General features: G+C 44.1%; 2 protein-coding genes across 6 annotated transcripts; both read right to left on the bottom strand.

Moving 5' to 3' along the window:
* Positions 1-144: 144 nt before the first annotated feature.
* On the bottom strand, positions 145-7594 carry LOC101163688 (hepatic leukemia factor). Its single transcript, XM_004078179.3, has 5 exons — positions 6670-7594; positions 6272-6553; positions 5250-5711; positions 2763-3022; positions 145-2377 (listed from the first exon to the last, which is right to left on the bottom strand). Exons 2-5 carry the CDS (start codon positions 6459-6461, stop codon positions 2162-2164), a joined length of 1128 nt encoding a protein of 375 aa, XP_004078227.1. The 5' UTR covers positions 6462-6553; positions 6670-7594; the 3' UTR covers positions 145-2161.
* A 1221-nt stretch (positions 7595-8815) lies between these two features.
* Positions 8816-16994, bottom strand: LOC101163436 (zinc finger protein 865). Of its 5 annotated transcripts, none has more exons than XM_011485371.3 (4): positions 16629-16990; positions 16087-16215; positions 12692-15128; positions 8816-12403 (listed from the first exon to the last, which is right to left on the bottom strand). In XM_011485371.3, the coding sequence occupies exons 3-4, from the start codon at positions 14715-14717 to the stop codon at positions 10050-10052; spliced, it is 4380 nt and encodes a 1459-aa protein (XP_011483673.1). In that variant the 5' UTR covers positions 14718-15128; positions 16087-16215; positions 16629-16990; the 3' UTR covers positions 8816-10049. The 5 variants fall into 5 exon arrangements, with proteins under 5 accessions (XP_011483673.1, XP_011483675.1, XP_020565908.1 ...); XM_011485373.3 differs by having other exon boundaries at positions 14504-15128; positions 16629-16988; XM_020710249.2 differs by having other exon boundaries at positions 8816-15128; positions 16629-16994.
* Between the last annotated feature and the right edge of the window lie 227 nt (positions 16995-17221).

Below are 17221 nucleotides of genomic sequence, written 5' to 3'. Positions count from 1 at the left end.
AAACAGTTCTGAGACATGTCACGGTTTGGTTATCAGGCTGAAGTTTGGCCTCTTCGGCCCATTCGGACCCCCCCCCCCCCCCTCTCAGGAATCACGTGAAAATAACAGTGCAGTGACACAAACAATGAAACACAGCAGCCGCCATTGAGAACAATCGTTTATTGGTGTTCGAGGAAAATTTCAACTACATCCAAAGAAACTAGCAGTGACTGGCGGGCTCTGCACCAAACAGCATGGATGCAGCAGAGGCGGCTGATTAGTTAGTGTCACTACAGGATGGGTCAGCCAACGTCTGTGAAGGTTTTCAGAGACTACATCCTGTTAGGAGAGCAAACAATCACTGAGTGAGGTGATGGACACCGGGAGGAACCAGCAGGGAGCAGATCGGCCCTCGTCCAGACGAGGCTGGGAAATTGTGGAAGTCCTCCTGAACATCATGTCCAAGTCGCTGAGCCACATTTCTAGGATCCTGTGGTCAGAGGCTGCGGCAGCAACATTCGAAGGAAAAATGAATGATGCTGGACGTCCAAGTTTGTTTGTTTTTTTAATCATATTATCATTATTATTATTTGAACAGTCTTTCTCAGGAACAATGTAGATCAGAGATGTTTTGTAAAGGTGTAACAGATCATTTTATCCAAAAGAAAGAAGAAAAAAACAACAATAAGAGGGATAATCATCATAACAATAAAAACAGCTGTAATGGTAACTATTTATCATGGTCATTAAAGAGATTTAAATCAAACTCTATACTAATCATCCCTTCTCTAGAAACATAACATTGAGTACTCGTGACCCCGTGCAGGCGTTTTGGGTACACAGAGAAGTTAATAGAAACCACAAAAAAGGGAGAAAAATGGAGGAAAATAATGCACCAAATAGCAACAAGCATTGTGGAAAAAATAAGGAAAATTTGGCTTTTATTTCTCCCAGAAATCTGAGAAATTAACACCATTCCACTCAATGGGGCTTTTCAAACCCATCTCCTGAAATACATCAAATACATAAAACAGCATAGGCCTATTCAATATACACAACATTCTCCCTCCCATTTATGATGATAATTAAAGTGAGTTTCATTTATTACAGTAAAGTAGTGATGTGCATCTTAATGGGAGGATTTCTTACCATGTTAGAGTATGTTACAACACTGAGATTAAGATCCTCTTTTGCACCGTGGAGGTACGTCAGGGGACGACGTGTGACGGGGAAGGGTTTTGCTCAGAACGGGGAGGAAGTCTGAGCCAGACGGAGGCGTGGAGAAAGATTCAGAGCAGACGCTGGGGAGAAGAGGCTAGCGGGGCTCCACAAACGCGTTTTCACCAGCACAAAAAACGCCAGAGTGCACTGAAATCACTCCACGGGAACCGAACAAAATAGACCCAGAAAAGATGCACCCGTCGGTTTGAGTAAAACCCCGGCAAAAAGAGTAAATACTGTCAGTAAAAGAAAGAGGTTGATGAAAAAGAAAAGAGTGCAACCTCATCTGGGAAAGTACTGAGAGCGGGACTGAAGCGTTTAAATGGCGTCCCCATCCCCCAACTCATGTCTCTACAATGCATGCCCAGTGACAGACACATGACAGGTGGGGGAAAAATAAGTGCTCGAGTAAATCCAAAAAATGTTGAACTATACGATTTTAAGTTAATTTTGCTCTCTATATTACACTTGTTACATGCTTCCTGAGCCCTGCTGCTGCACCGCGAACACAACATCAAGCCATACAGATGCCTCACAACATGGCATCTCCTGACGCATCGAAAATAAAATATTTACCATAGCTTTCCTCCGTCTTTCTATCCCAAACACGTAAAAAATGTACAAAATTGTTCTCCAGATTTGCACCCCCTCTAAATTTTTTCTTAAGTATTATAAAAATATACAATTCTCCATAGCAAAACTCTTAAAAGTAACATCTCTCATCTGTTAAATTATTCGCTCCGTCAATCACTTTCAGAGCTGACACCTTAAACAAAACGAGACACCTGAGCTTCGACACACCAACCTTCTCTGTGTTTTATACATTTGTCATCATGATTATCACCTTCCTCGTCATCATCGTCAACATCTCAACCCCCTTTTAGTCTATTGCGCCATTCCAGGGAATCAGAGTCTTCAAATTTTAGGCTCCTCTTCTTCTTGCTTTGCCTCTGGGTTGCCATCACTGGTCAGAGAGATGGTTCTCGTATTTACTAAGGATGTTGCGACACCGACCCAGTTCTTTCCGCATCTCTGCCACCTCCTGTCGGAGGGCGGCGTTCTCCCTCTCCAGGTAGGCAGCACGCACAGAGATTTGGTTCTCCTTGAGACGGCGTGCATCCCGGGAGCGCTTTGCTGCTTCATTATTTTTATGCCTCCTGGACCAGTACTTCTCATCCTAGAAGAAAACACAGAATTTTGTTTTTATTTCTTTGTCAACCATCTCACAGTCTCGAGAATCTTTTATTTCAATTTAAAGCAAAGAAGAAGAAAAAATAAATCCTCTGAAGTTTGTGTTTGGCACTGAGTGAGTGTGAGACACTTCAAAACTACTTTTTACATGCCTCTTCTAAAGAATTTGACCAGGAAGCTCTGTATGAAAGCAATACTGCATGTTTAAAATCCCAAAGGCCAAAGAAATAAGAACATACCAGTACTTCTCTCTGCTCTAAACATGTAGTTATTTGATTTGTCAGTAAAAGACTCAACATTTTAAGCTGTTCTGACATCACATTCCTTTCTTGCAAAACTATATATGCAGTACCACTGTGTCCATTTCTCACCTTCATGTTATCAGGCACCAGAATCTTCCGGGCCTTCTTGATCATCGGCTGCGGCTTCAGCTCTTCTTCACTGAAAGATTGCCTTCTGGGGTCATAGTTCTGCTGAGCTTGGGCGTCGGACATGGACATGTCTGAACCGTCCATGTCAAACATCTCGATGCCATCAGGCCCGCTGTCACTGGGCGTCAGCAAAGGCGGACACGAGGAGGAACAGGAGGACGAAGGTGACTCACAGGTGTCAGTCATACTCGTTTGACTTCCTGGAATCAAACAGGAGAGAACTTTGTGTTACATCCTGTTCACTTAAGAAGAAATAAAAAATAAATGAAATAAAAGATTCCTAAGTCACAAACAGGTGCAATTCCACAGGATGAACACCAGGTGGAAGCAGAGCGCTGCTCTGGCAAACTAATTTCCCCTGCATTTTGTTGTTGCCTCACTCAAAACATTCATGGACAAGTTTAATGAATACCTTCTAAAGATTTAATACGAATGAAACATTTATGGATATATTGGAATAAAAAAAACACTTTAACTGTCAAACCACCCCAGCGATATACTCTCTTTGATTGCATACCCAATAGAAAATCAAACAATTATTTGTGCACATAAAGAAATGCATTTAGGTTTTTGTCTATTCTGCAGCAGCTACTAATCAGATATTTTCAGTATCTCTGCTTTTCTGTGTATCTCTGCAAAAATTAAACTGATGCCAAAGTCTGATATGACCAGAAAAGTTCTCCTATAGGCCTCGATGTGCAAACTCCAATCAAAACAACAATTGGACGCCTATCGGATACATCGCATGGTCAGAAAAGCAACTTCTATCGACAAATAACAGCCACATTTACAGTAGCCAAAGTAAAGATCAAGAGCTATCTTGACTATAAAAAGTTAGAAAGGTGGAAATGTTGTGTAACTTTTCCCTCCTATTGATCCCTCCAAAGGCCTGTCTTTACATGAGGTCACTATGAGACGTTCATCAATCTACACCCTATAAGGCTAAAAGCGTCTAACCTAATTGACCCTTTGACATGCAAAATTACCTCAGTCATCCTGCAAAAATGCATTGAAAATATCCTTTTTTTATAATATCTAGTTGTAAAATTAATAAGCCAAGTTTAGGTCATGAATTATTAGTAAATATTATATATGCGTGTAAAGGGTATTTAATAGGAAATTTGTTGGAATATTTTTCCGCCATTGATTTATATAGTGTCCCCACCTTACTAAGAGGCATTCAAAAGGGAGATTTTGTCTTTTTCTTTATTTTTATTATTTTTTTTATTTTATTTCTTTTTTTGTTTTTCGGCTGTTGTTGTTGTTTGTGTCCTCAAGTAACAATGAAAACGTATTAAATCAGGTGGAAGTTTGGGATTTTTTTTGTAACTCTATAAATGCAAACAGCTTTAAAATGTCACATTTTTGTGGATTTAGGATTAAAAATAACAGATCAAAAACAGTTTGAAGTTCACTTTTGGGGGGGAAAAAAGAATAAAACCTGCATGAAAGTGTGGTTTGAAACTAAAATAAAAGTTCAGAGTCAAGCTTCATGTAAAAGAAAGCAAAACATTTTCTCTGGATATCAGTTGAACGGTCATCATTCACGAGTGATCAAATGTTCAGTCTGAAGTCCAGCAGCACCAGGAGGGAGAGCCTTCCTGTTGCTGTGTATGCCTCCCCCCTGTGTGCTCCTCCCACATGCGTGGAGGCCCTGCCTCTAGTTCCCTCAGTCGAGCACTCCCAGCCTCTGCACGTGTTCCGACGCGTGCACATGGCTGTGGCGTGTGAAGTGAGGAGAGATTTAAAGACACGCAACTGCAAACACTCCAGTCGCCGCTCCGCCTGTCTTTCCTCTATCTTGTTTTGACCCCGCTGCACATTAACTCTTTGGCTTAAATGCTGATTGCGTTGTACACTGCAGCACACGGATCACATGCCAAGCTCCACCAGTCCACCCTGTCATTGAAGTCTATGAAGTTGACTCATCAAAAAACAGCCCAGGACTTTTTTATTATTATTGTTTTACTTTGATCACAGCCATTCTTGCTGTTTAAGGTTTACCACTCGTATTTCTTATCTATATAAATGCCTCTTCCAACTGCTTCAGACTAAAACTAAATTGTAAATTGCCCATACTTTTTTAAAGATAATTCTGCCAATGATCCACTTATAGGTCTTTCAGGGCCAAGCCGTCGTGGTTTGTGACTTCTGTTTGACCCCAGATCACAGAAACGTGTTTTTCAAGATTATTTAACCAAATAAAGCTTGTAGGAATAGTTTCTGTTATGCTTCCTAACCTTGATTGCCTCTCCACCAGTATTGACCAGTTTCATATCAGAGGCAGAGGACACCGTGTCTCTTTGACTTGTCAACTCTGCCAAGCTTGCAGAACTTGCATTATTGCCGTCATGAAGCGATGACAAGGACAAACCTTCATTTGTTTTGCTTTTAACTCGCTGGCGCACAGACTGTATAGAAACTCACCGTGAAGACAGTCGGTTGCTCCTCCAAGGCCCTGCGGCTGAGCCACCTCCAGACCGATGAGGGATGGGGACGATGAGGAAGAGGGGGATGAGGACGAAGATCCGGATGGAGATGAGGGCGGTAGGCACTGGGAACTCTGGTTGGGCACGGCTGACTGGGAGCTCTGCGATGGGATTTGGGCGGAACTGGAGCTGTTGTTGCTGTGCATGCTGCCCATTCCATTTTCAGTGAGAAACTCCTCCAAGTCCATGTACTGAAGCTGGAAGAGCCCCCCATCTGCAGGTAAGGTGCGGTCCCACATGAGAGGCCCCAGGAACTGGTTGTAGTTTCCTCCATTTCCACCACCACCTCCTCCTCCTCCTCCTCCTCCTCCACAGCCATTGCTGTTGCTGACTGCTCCATTGCTGTTCCTCATGGAACATACTCCCAAGGAATCCTCATCAAGGTCCAGTCTGTCTTTGTCTGTCAAAGAGAATCAAGTAAGCTGAAGGTGAAGAACAACTTTGGCTGGACAACATTTTTTTGTTTTTGTTTACATTTTTTCATCACTCATTTATCATCTCTGTTTAAAAAGGAAAAACTGTGTAGATGGACTCTTCTATCTGGCCCTTCCATAGAATCCCAAATACACGCTCACAGATGGACCAGATGGCCACTGAACTGCGGCGCTAGGCAAGCGCCAAAACCAATTTGTTGTCATAACACAAACGCAAGCTTCAGAACAAATCTCGCAGTGGTTGGAGCTATGTCTGGCAGGAGCAGGCGGGCAGTGCCGCTCAACCACTTTGTGTTAACACTTACTGGGATCTGGATGCCGGGATTGTGTAGCAGCAGGGCTTATAATCCTAGTGCATACTCATAAGGGTCATGGAGGAGTCATTGCAAACATGTGCAACGCCACACGAGACCTGGGGGTGCCTTAAAATAAATCCAATGGGTGCTCGAACAAAACGTTGCTTAATTCCAAATATGTGGGTGGAGCAGCGGATAAGATAAGATTCTATTGTTTAAGAGTTTCTTACCTTTGGTGTCACATGTGTTCTTTAAACGGTGGTCTCCCTTCATGGGGTGCTGCAGGAGGGATTTCAAACCAGCCATGGAGTTGACGTGTCCACCTGTGAGCGAGCCTGTAGGTTTAGTGCAACTTCCAAACTGTGGGCTTGCCCCAGCAGGGAGGTCAGGGGTCACAAGCTGAGTGAGCTGTCTGGACATCCTGGGCTTAGATCGGGTCAGTAAAGAGACACCTGGGGCGCTGGAAGGGGTGACTCAAATTGACCACAGTATCTACCAATAGGAAAGGTATTCTGTGCAGGAGGGGTGGGGAGAGACGCAAATAAAAAAAAAACTCATTAGAAATGCAGACTTTAAAAAAAAAAAAAAAGGGCAAAATGTACACAAAATACAAAGATGCAGCTTTTACCTTTTAATTCTTGTTCTGTTGACTTTATTTCCTGGAAAAATGAATTCCCTCAAAGTGCTCCATTGCTGTTGGATATATTGAAGCAAGTTGTTTTCCTTCTCCTGAGTGGGAGGGACAGTCAAGCCAAAAGAGCAGGAAAAATGTCCAAAAAGGAAGAACGCAGTGACAGCTTCACACTACGCACACACCAAAAAAATCAAATTTAAAAAACCACAACGAAATCCCGACTGAATCGAAAACGAAATCCCAAAACGATTTCTTCAGTTGAGGAGCAAAGAAACCCCAGCAAAAAGGAGAGCAGTGTTTTGCGTTGGTCAGATGACAACTTGTGTTGCTGCTCCTCTCTGCTGTCGCGCTCTGCTGCCAGTCGGTAAAGGAGGAGGGGGTCGTTTCCTCTCTCTGTCTGTACTTTTTTTTTTCCCTCTCGCATCCGGTGATTGCAGTCACGGGCGCACGGGCTTGGATTTGCGTTGGTCCGAGCGTCCTCTGCCTCTCGCGCTCAGCTGGAACGGACACGGGCAGTTCACGTGACGTCACACATCGCGGGACTCGGCGTGCCTCATGAATAATAAGCGTTTACTATTAATGAGACACGCCCACACTTGTTTCTCTACACTGATAGTAATGTTTTTTTTTATTCATATTATTTTTATTTTACCGAGCAGAAGACGAAAGACTTTGCTTTTACATAAAAACATATTTTTACAAATACAAATATATTTTTAATATATTTTATTTCCAAAGCTATATGTTGCTATTCTTTACTTGAACATACTTTGGGCTGTCAATAATTATCTGGCTCTGCTGCAGGCATGACTTTCCTAGTTCCTTGTAATCCTCGGAAAACGTGAGTCTGCTGTTTTTTTTTTTTTCAGAGAGAAACTCCAGCACGTTGCCTCCCGTGCACAATAGCTGCTCCTCCTCACGTGTGTAGGGCACGCGGCGACCGGGTCTGTCCTGCTCTGGGCTCTGTCTCTGATTGGCTGGATAAAATTAATTGCTCCACCCACGACGAGCAGCTATTGGACAGAACTAGGTTGGACAAACCCGCCCGCTCGGATTCCCACCGTGCATGCCACTGCCGCGTGAGTCAAACTCGAGATGCAAAATAGCGCGAGGGCTGGCTGGTCTACTGTACAGTGGAAAAGCACATGCAAAACAAAGCACGTCGCAGGAATTCACCTGTTTTTCAACGTTAACCTGCATACGTTTTTATAAATAAATGACAGTCGGAGTAACATCAGTAGACAATGAAAACAAGGTTTACAGCACAACTCATAACTAATAATTAGCTATTATTTAACAGTGTTTTCTTTGTTTAAAATGAAACCCTATCTCTTGATTGTAACCAGTTTGTCTCCCAGCCTTTTCAAGTTTTCAAACTATATTGTGCGTAAAAAACACAAGGCAAACCCTTAATATGTCTATCATTGCCACGTGCACAGATTGACTTTTTCATATCTATTTTTAATGTAGGTCTACTTTTATGATTACTGGCTGAGGGTCAGGGATTGTTTTCCCATCTCGCGGCTTTAATGTTGTAGTAAACAACACACAGTCCGGTAATTCAGTCACCCAGCCTCCCCAGGCCAACCCCTGTCACAATGTCATCCATGTGACTGCCACACATACCCACCAGGCTGAGACTGATGAGTGGATTACTGCCATCTAGTGGAGCTAAAAAGAAGTGCTGTTGTTTTTATACACACTCCTTACTTCAGGCTAAGTGACAGTACAGGGTTTGCCATGGATTACAGACAATCTGTCATCATCCTGAAATAATGTATTACATGTAACAACCTAAAGGGAATTTAATACGGGTCTAACGATTAATCAACTTAATTGATGAATTGATCTTTAGTCCTACCGACTATGAATCATATCGTCAACCATAAATTATTATATGAATTGAAACAGTGTTAAAATGAATCGTTACACCCCACAAATGTATTGGTAGAGCAATTGCATTTCTGTATTTAGCAGAAAAATCCAACTTATATCCGACTAAAAGTTAAACAGAATGCAGAAAGTTGCAGTGCTGACTTTGGTAACAATTAACTCAAATTTATTTATTAAAGCCTTTTCCAACATATTTTTCTAAAAAAAAAAAAACTTTAATGACACTGAATCAGAAACCGAAGCAAAACAGAATATTACATTTAAGATTTATTCATTGCTGAAATATAATCAACTACTAACATTTCAGTAAATAATGTGATAGAAATCTACTAAAACTATAATTTTCTTTAGAAGAAAAAATTGACAGGGGTATGAACATTTCATATATGAATAAAGTGACATATACTTAAAAATGACTATTTTCTTTAAAGAAAAAAAACAAACAAGGTGTGACAGCAATAAAGTCATTGCAACTCTGCAAAAATGAGAAAACATGTGGGGTTAAATGTGAGATCAGCATGATTGGATTACACACAAAAATACACAGAATATTACATTATTTTCTATAATGATAGGTCCTTGTTTTAAACACACTAAAAGGTACTTTAGAAATAATCACTGCTAAAAAGAGCATACAAATAACATGGAATAAACATGTTACAGTCAATTTGTTTCACTTGTTTTCAGTCTCTTGGTATAAAAGCTAGGAATATTTCAAATCTTTAAAGTGAAAATCATACGCAAGGCTTCTTGTAGGAGTCTTCATTTTGGCAGGCGAGGGGATCCTTGTTATGCTAACTGCCAGAAACTTTGACAATTGATCTATTTGTGATTGGATCACGAGGGAATACAGAGCAACTTCTCAAATCAAGTTTACACTACAAACGTCTGGGGATATACTGAATGAACCATCACATACTGCAGGAGTGATCTCACAACCTCAGCAAAAACTTGACCAGAGAACAAACATGCACTGACAACGAAAAGGTCTCTGTCCCCTTGTCCTTACTCCTAATAAATGCACTTTTACAGTAAAAAAAAATCCTCAGAGCCTCTAAGTGAACAACAAGACAAAATACACAAGAGACATTTATCATACAGTAAGAGTTGTAGCAGAGTTTAGTTATGGTTTACATTAGCAGGTAATTTTACCTAGTTGTGTCTATTAAACTGCACAGTGTCAGCCAAGCATAGTGTCAATGCACTTAAGGGGGTTAATAATGACCCTATAGAAACAGTCACATATTTGAAAATACCTTCCAATACAATCTGGAAGAATTTCTGTTGATATTTTATAGGGTGCTCTACAGTAGCTGGGAACACACTCATTCTAATAGTCAGTAGAGGAGATGCAACAGAGACATGAGGCATTTCAATCCTCCACAAGGCAGCGGATGCCTTTTCAAGTCTGTTCGCTCACATTTGCCTTTGTTGACCTTTAAAAAAAAAAAACAGTCCTACTCTTTCATAAACCAGAATGCTCAGTATCTGTATGTTTCCTGTAGGAATGGCATCTCCTCGTGACCTTCATAGGTCTGTGTCTCTTCTGGTCTCTTAGAAAGCGTCAGCCTTTTAGAACCTTCCCTCTGCAGTCCTTTAGCCCTGCGGTGGCAGGACACTTTGTGCCTGTGAAGGAGAGTAGCATTCCAAAAGCGAGCAGAGCAGTGTCGACAGGAAAAGGTTCCTCTGGATCGATGGGAGGCCCGATGGATGTAGGCCGCCAAAGGCCTGTGGGACTGCTTCCCACACACACTGCACCTTAGTCGCTCCTGAGTGCTCAAGGCCTTCTGGGGATGTTTGACTACCATGTGGATGAGTAGTCCCGCTTTTCGAGAAAATACTGAATTAGGGCAAAGGGGGCATCCGAATCGCTTCACAGGGACTTTGAGAGATGACAGGATTTGTACTTTTATTCCGCCCGTGTTGACAAGCTTATACCCACCACCTGATCCTTCTCCTCTCTTAATTGTCAAGCGCAGAGAGCCTTGTTTTTTATTCAACTGCCCTCTAGCTGTCTTCTTTCTTTTCACTCCGTGAAATCTAACTAAATCAGAGGATTCCCATTTATTTTCCCTCCAATCGCTCCTCTCTGACTTTTTTTTTTTCTTCTTGTGCCGTTTCATTTCATCTTGTGACAACTGGATGTTGCAGTCAAAGTGTTGGTGGGACTGTGTGTCTGACTGATGATGAGGATGACTGTGGAGGTGATGATGATGGTGATGTAGATGGTGATGCTCAGTGGAGGGCAGTTCCGTGAGAGGCTGGAACGGGGCAGTGGTGTGGAGAGTGCGGCTACGGGATCCGGCTGGATAAATGTGCTCTCCTTTGACTCCGGCAGGGGAGTGTGGATGCTGGGGAGGCATGATTGTAGAGTTGGGAGGCAGAGGCTGAGAGTAAGACGGAGCATTGGAGGCAGAAGACTGGGCAGCGGCAGCATCATAAAAGAGGGGAGAATAGCCACCTGGGGGCTGGGGGGGTCCCTGTTGATGGCTATGAGTGACAACACTAAGGCCCTGCCCTCCGTGGGCTTCATTGGAAGGCGTCATCTGAAGCAAGGCATTGGTGGCAGCCTCATTCTCAGATGCTGACTGATTGACGTCACTAGAACCTCTGTTGTCTCCGGACCCGCTGCTGCCCTCTTGAGGGTTAGATGGCTCAGTGCGGGTCATACCGTGCTGAGACTGCCTGTGTCGAGTGAGGCTGTTGGAGTAGGCGAACGATTTCCCACACACCTCACAGCAGAACAGCTTTTCACCACCTCCTTCATGAACTGTCTGATGATGGGCTGTCAAATGGAAGTGATGACGGAAAGACTTCCAACATATAGCACAGGTGTAAAGTCGAGGTGGTGGTGGGGCTTGTGAATGAAGTGGAGGTGGAGGCTGAGGGTTGGTGTCTTGAGGCTTAATATCTTGAGAGTAGGGGTAGTAGGAGGACGTGCTAGTCGCTTGGTTTTGGCTCCTGTCTTGTGCCACGCTACATTGGGGATTTGAGTTAAAGCTGTTGAGGTTCTCGGGAGCTGGTGTTGCCGGCACTTCTTCGAGTTCCCCTTTCTGGTGCAGTTTGCTGTGCCTCCTGAGACTCTGGGAGTAACCAAACTCTTTCCCACAGATGGTGCATTTGTAATTCTTTGCACCGGAATGGACAGTCTGGTGCTTGCTGAGGTGGAAAGCCTCTCTGAAATACTTGCCACAAATGGTGCAGTGATGGGGCTTTTCTCCAGTGTGGATGCGGTCGTGCCTCCGCAGGGTCTCTCGGCGTGCAAATCCCTTACCGCAGACGCTGCAAAGATGAGTACGCGGAAGCCCACTAGACCCCATTCTGGGAGTGTATTGCCTTCGTTTTTGGGGCTGTCCACTAGCTGCAGGCTCTTTCTTAGCTCTTGGTTTGCGAGGACGCTTTGGTTTAGGAATATGGTTCTGTGGGTTACTGCTCATTGCCTCCTGGCTCCCAGTGCCTCTGAAACTCTTATCCATGCCAGATGTGGATGAAGGTGAGCCCAGATGTCCTAAACCAAGACCACCTAGAAGGCCTCCTATGATGTCTCCCCTATCATCCCCTCTATTTCCACTGTTACTAGCAGCTGTTATAGCAGAGATTGCATTGTTGACAGAGCTAGTGACATCATCTTCTGAGTCATCCAGTAGAGAAGAAAGAGGCAGGTGGGGCTGTTGTTGCGGATGGTGGTGCTGGTTGTGGCTCTGTGAGTGTGGATGCAGTGTTGGGGCCAAGGGTGCCTTTCTCAGAGCTGGGCCCGTCATCCCACTCCCACAGGGGGAGGCACCAGAGTAGCATGGAGATGGGTTACCTTGAGAACGGTGTTCATCATGGTAGCCTGTGTAACGATTCCGAGAGTAATCAGTGGGATATTTACCGTCTGTTCTGTCTCTGTCATTTGAATTCCCTCCCCTTCCAGATTGAAACAGACCATCACATCCTAGCCCTGACTTTGGTTCCCCTTCCCCAACAATGATTACACCATCCTCTTCCTCAGCTTTCCCATAAACAACCCCTCTATTGCTCTGATAAGTACCCCCTCCTCCATTGCCTCCTCCACCCCCTACCCCAATTGTGTCCTCCCCATCTGTTCCTGTCTTGCTGCCCCGATGTTTGGGTCCCCTACCTGGCTTGCCGCAGGTGCCTGAGGCAGCATGGTTCAGAAGAGAGGTGCTCTCACGGAAGGCACGGCCACAGGCAGGACATCGGAACGGCTTTTCCTCATGTATCTTCTCGTGGCGTGTCAGTGACTCTCTACGATTAAAAGCCCGAGAGCAGGTGGAGCAGCCATACGGGCGGGCGGAAGAGTGTATGACACCGTGTTGCAGGAGGTGGCCCTTTTTCTTAAAGCCTTTGCCACAATCGGGGCAGTGAAATACTTTTTCTGGACTAGGACAAGAATTAGTTGAGGGTTGGGGAGTTTCTTGGGTCGAATGGGGAAGACTTGGATCAGACTGTGTTTTAATGTGAATAGGGTTGGGGCCTGTAGTGGCTGTGTTACTAGTACCTGCTGTAGTTGGCTCATGCATGCGCAAATGCCTGCGAAGGCTTGAAAGTTGAGGGAAGCTTTTGCCACAATCTCCACAGCTATAAATAGACTCTGTGCCAGACTCTGTGCCACCAGGTTGCATTGAGCTCTGGTTATCAGATTTAGAAAGCTGGGAATCATTGGTAACCAGTACTGAGGCAGCAGTGGAAGAGGGTGCAGAGGAGGAGGAAGAAGAAACTACAGATGAGGATGAAGATGATGAGGCCAGAAGGGAAGATGGGTCTCCTGCCATACTAGCCAAACCGACCCCACTCCCAATTAAAGCTGGAGGCTGTCCGTGACTTAGCCCCCCATTACTATTAGTGTTAGGGTTACCACTGTGGCTATTGTGCCCGTGGGTGCTACCACTATTGCTGCTGCTGTCGGACTTTCTTTGTGGCAAATAGCCAGCCATAGCTTTCTTCCTCCGACTGCTATTGCTACTGCTGCTACTACCACCTCCACTGCTTTCGCCTTTGCCGTCCTCCTTAGATAAGGACAAATGTAGTGGCAGTGGAAGGGGCAACCCTGCTTCCTGCTGCATCAGAGAAGCTATCTGATTTGATGAAAGAACTGGAATACCCTGGAAGTCAAAGCTACCAAGTGATGAAGACTGAGAGCCTGGATGGAGAGGATGGTGAGGATGAGAATGAGAGTGAGGATGAGAAAGAGTGTGAGGTGGAAGCTGTTGCTGCTGAGGGGGCTGCTGTGAGGCCTGCTGGGGTTGGGGTGTGGAGTGCCCGTGTGGGTGAGAAGAATGCAAAGCAGGAGGCGGAGCAAGGCTAGAGCTCGACTCTCCGCTGCTTTGACTTAAACCGATCCCTAAGTGGTTATGGGTTCCCTGTTGAACGAGAAATTGTTCTAAGCTAGCATTAGCAGGCACCCCAGAAAGAAAATACTGATTGGCAGCTAGCATGCAACTAAACTGTTGGTGAAGGCTCCGTGCATCAGACTGGGCCCCAACCAACTGGTGTCCCAATGAGCTGACTGCACTGCTGCTAGAAGGGATATTAGAAGTTGCCACTGAGGTTGAGGGGGAAGGAGAAGACGAGGAGGGGCCAGGTGATGCCTGGGGAACAGAGAGGCCGGGATGCAAAGGAGGAGGGGGTGGAGGTGCTGATGTTACTAATCCTCCTAATCCCCCCGCACTCCCACTACTGCTACTCCCCCCAGTAAAGTGCTCAAAGCGCCCTACACCTGGATGTAACTGCTCCTGTGCTAGTGCTGCCTCAGACGGGTGGAAAGAGCGCAGGAACTGCGGGTAGCCTGAAGAGTGGCTTGAACTGCTGCTGCTCATCTTGCTTGACTTTGATCGAGAGCTCTGAGATGAGGAGGGCTGTTGTTGTAAAGGTGGGGGAGGAGGGGCACTCATCTTGGCAAAAATGGAGGCAGAATCAGAAAAGGCGTTACCTCTAGACCCCTGCAGGGGGCCCAAGCCAAGTCCAGACAGAAGAGCTCCAGATGACTCAGCCTGCTGCTGCTGCTGCTGGAGTTGATGCTGGTGAAGTTGCACTTGCTGCTGATGCTGTAGCTGTCGATCTAAACCGAGGCCTTTGAACTGGTGGGCCTGGTGCCCACTTAACATCTCTATAATGTCCAGATTGTATTTTCCAAATTGGAACATTTCCCACTCACTGGCACATGGGGGTGCAGGGGCCAAACCTCCAGCACAATGAGCGGCAATAGTGATCCCACCTGTGACTGGTGAAAGTCAGACTTTACCCTTGGGGTGAAGCTCTGTCGCTACTTTCCTACTAAAACAAGAGCTTTAAGGTCATCTCTTGAGACTGTTTACCTCTCAGGCTGCCATTCCCTGTAGACTATCTACTGCTCAGGTGACAAACTGATGACCAAAAGCAGGGTGAGCTGTCTTTCTGGCAGGAAGAGGTATTTTACCAAAATTTCAAAATACTTTTAAAAAGTTTCTACGGAAAAATAGGTCAAAAAGTGACTTCTTGCTTCCTCTCAGAATTGATGCGTTGAGCTTTTCCTTCCCCTAATCAAGGTTCCTCATCCTTGTTCAGCCACGACGCTCCTGAAGACATAAAATTGGAAAAAGAAGGAAGTCATAGTGGGCATCTTCAAACAATTCTTTTAACATTTCAAAATAAAGATTACCTGGGCAAAAAAAAATGCGGTAATAACTGACAGGTCTATCATACGTCACATAATCTGTTATTAGACTTTAGGTTATTTTCAACAAAATGTGTTTGAGATCATAAAACAGGTTGGACCACTCTGCAGTTTCCTCCAGGACATTCCACAGATTCTCAATTGGGTTGAAGTCTAGACTGTGCAATGGTCTACCAAAGTTTAATTATGGTGGCTCAGGTTTCCTGAACTTCTTAACAATTTCATTCGAATGAATCATTGCATTGTTGGCCTGGAATATGCTTGCACTATTGTAAGCGGGAAAAATACTGACAGAACAACCAAATCACTGCATTAGTAAAAAAAAAAATGAAGGGGTACTTCACTTTATTTATGGTAGAGAATATTTATTTTATTGTACGGTTTTTATTTTACCAGTAGATAGATAAGTTAATAACAAACTAAAACTTGAAATAAAAATTGGTTTTATATTCATTATAAAGCATCACATTTTAATAAAAAAATGCCACATCCATATTTATAACACTTGCAGTATTAAACTGTAGTTACTTGTTAATTATCAAAAAGTTTGTTACTTCTTTTTATACGTCACAACATAGAGCAGCACTGGATTAAGTCCAACTGTATCATTAATAATTTAATCATCAACAATTAAAAGGCTGATACATTTAAAAAATACAAATTTGGGATTGTTTGCTAAATAAAACCACAATAACTCAATGCAATCGACTGAAACACATCTGGAGTACTTGAAAGGGAAAATGCAATAATGCTCACGTTTCTTTTAATTTGGGGAGTTTAAATGTACAAACAAAAATATGCACTAAAATGTTTAAAGATGCGCGGCAAAGCTGAACACTTGGGATTGAAGTTGTGCTCACCTCTTAAAAATCCTAACGAGTCCTCTAACTGTAGCAATTAACCCTTAGGGGAGTGAGATCCCTTTGCAATAAAGGGGAGTATTCTGTCGCATATTTGACTGCCGCTCATTTTAACGCAAATCGGCAATCCTGCAAAGAAGAACACAGAGATGCTACAATCAACTCAAACTTCACACACGTTGTTGCACAATGTAAACATTACAAGTGCGTTACAGACGCACGGAATAACGGATGTACTTCATGGCATCCTGTAACAGTATTGGCTAACATATGGAAGAAAGCGCTAGGACACAGTTGGCGTACATAAATAAAAAAAACAAAAACTTAAAGCCCCCCCCCTTTAGCATCACATTTACTGCTACACGAAGTTTGGCTATTTCATGCTACATGCAATTTATTGAAAGGAGGAGGGGGAAGCCACATTGTTGCTAACGTTAGCAATCAATGATCCAAAGCAGAATGTGAAAGCATGCAGGCTAACGTTAACATTATTGCTGCTAGTGCTATACGTCCTGCGTAACCTGCATTCGGTAAATGTTTACCTACGCCTCCAGTTGCAGCGCACAGTTGCAGATGGATGAGGCCCTGTCACGCCTTCTAGTACGAGCTGCCTAGCTAGCTACGGTCCGCTTCCATTTCTGCGTGCCGTTTTCCAGTCGTTAGCCAGAGCCATTTTCACTGATGCTGAGCTGGGTGAACGCTTACCCCGAGCCCCCCTAAAATCAACGCGGACGGATACGACAGCCGCTTGCTCGCCATTTGACCGCGGCCAGTTCCGCTGAGCGGGAAATGCACTTAATATTTCGACGGCCGGCAGAAATTTGGACCTTCGGTGGAAATATATTTTGGGTAAAAGTGAGTGACGTATGCTCCCCTAACATTGGTCCTTTCCGGCCCTTGTAACATTTCCGGGTAGCAGCGGGGCTCGCGGACTGTGGTTAGGGTTCACTTTGTGCTGCAGGAACCCGGTTTATCACTGGCACACATGCAAACCTTTAGTGCCGACAAAACGAAAAATAGTTCCCACGAGCTCAACCATTTAAAAATCACTTATTTTGCAAGATAACGGATAAAAGAATTAATTTTAAATAATCTAAAAGAACAAACGATAACATCTAAAAAATAGAGTTGCCAC

This window comes from Oryzias latipes, chromosome 16 (genome assembly GCF_002234675.1).
Source record: "Oryzias latipes chromosome 16, ASM223467v1".
NCBI classification, from domain to species: Eukaryota; Metazoa; Chordata; class Actinopteri; order Beloniformes; family Adrianichthyidae; genus Oryzias; species Oryzias latipes.
This window is presented reverse-complemented; position numbering and strand designations above follow the sequence as displayed.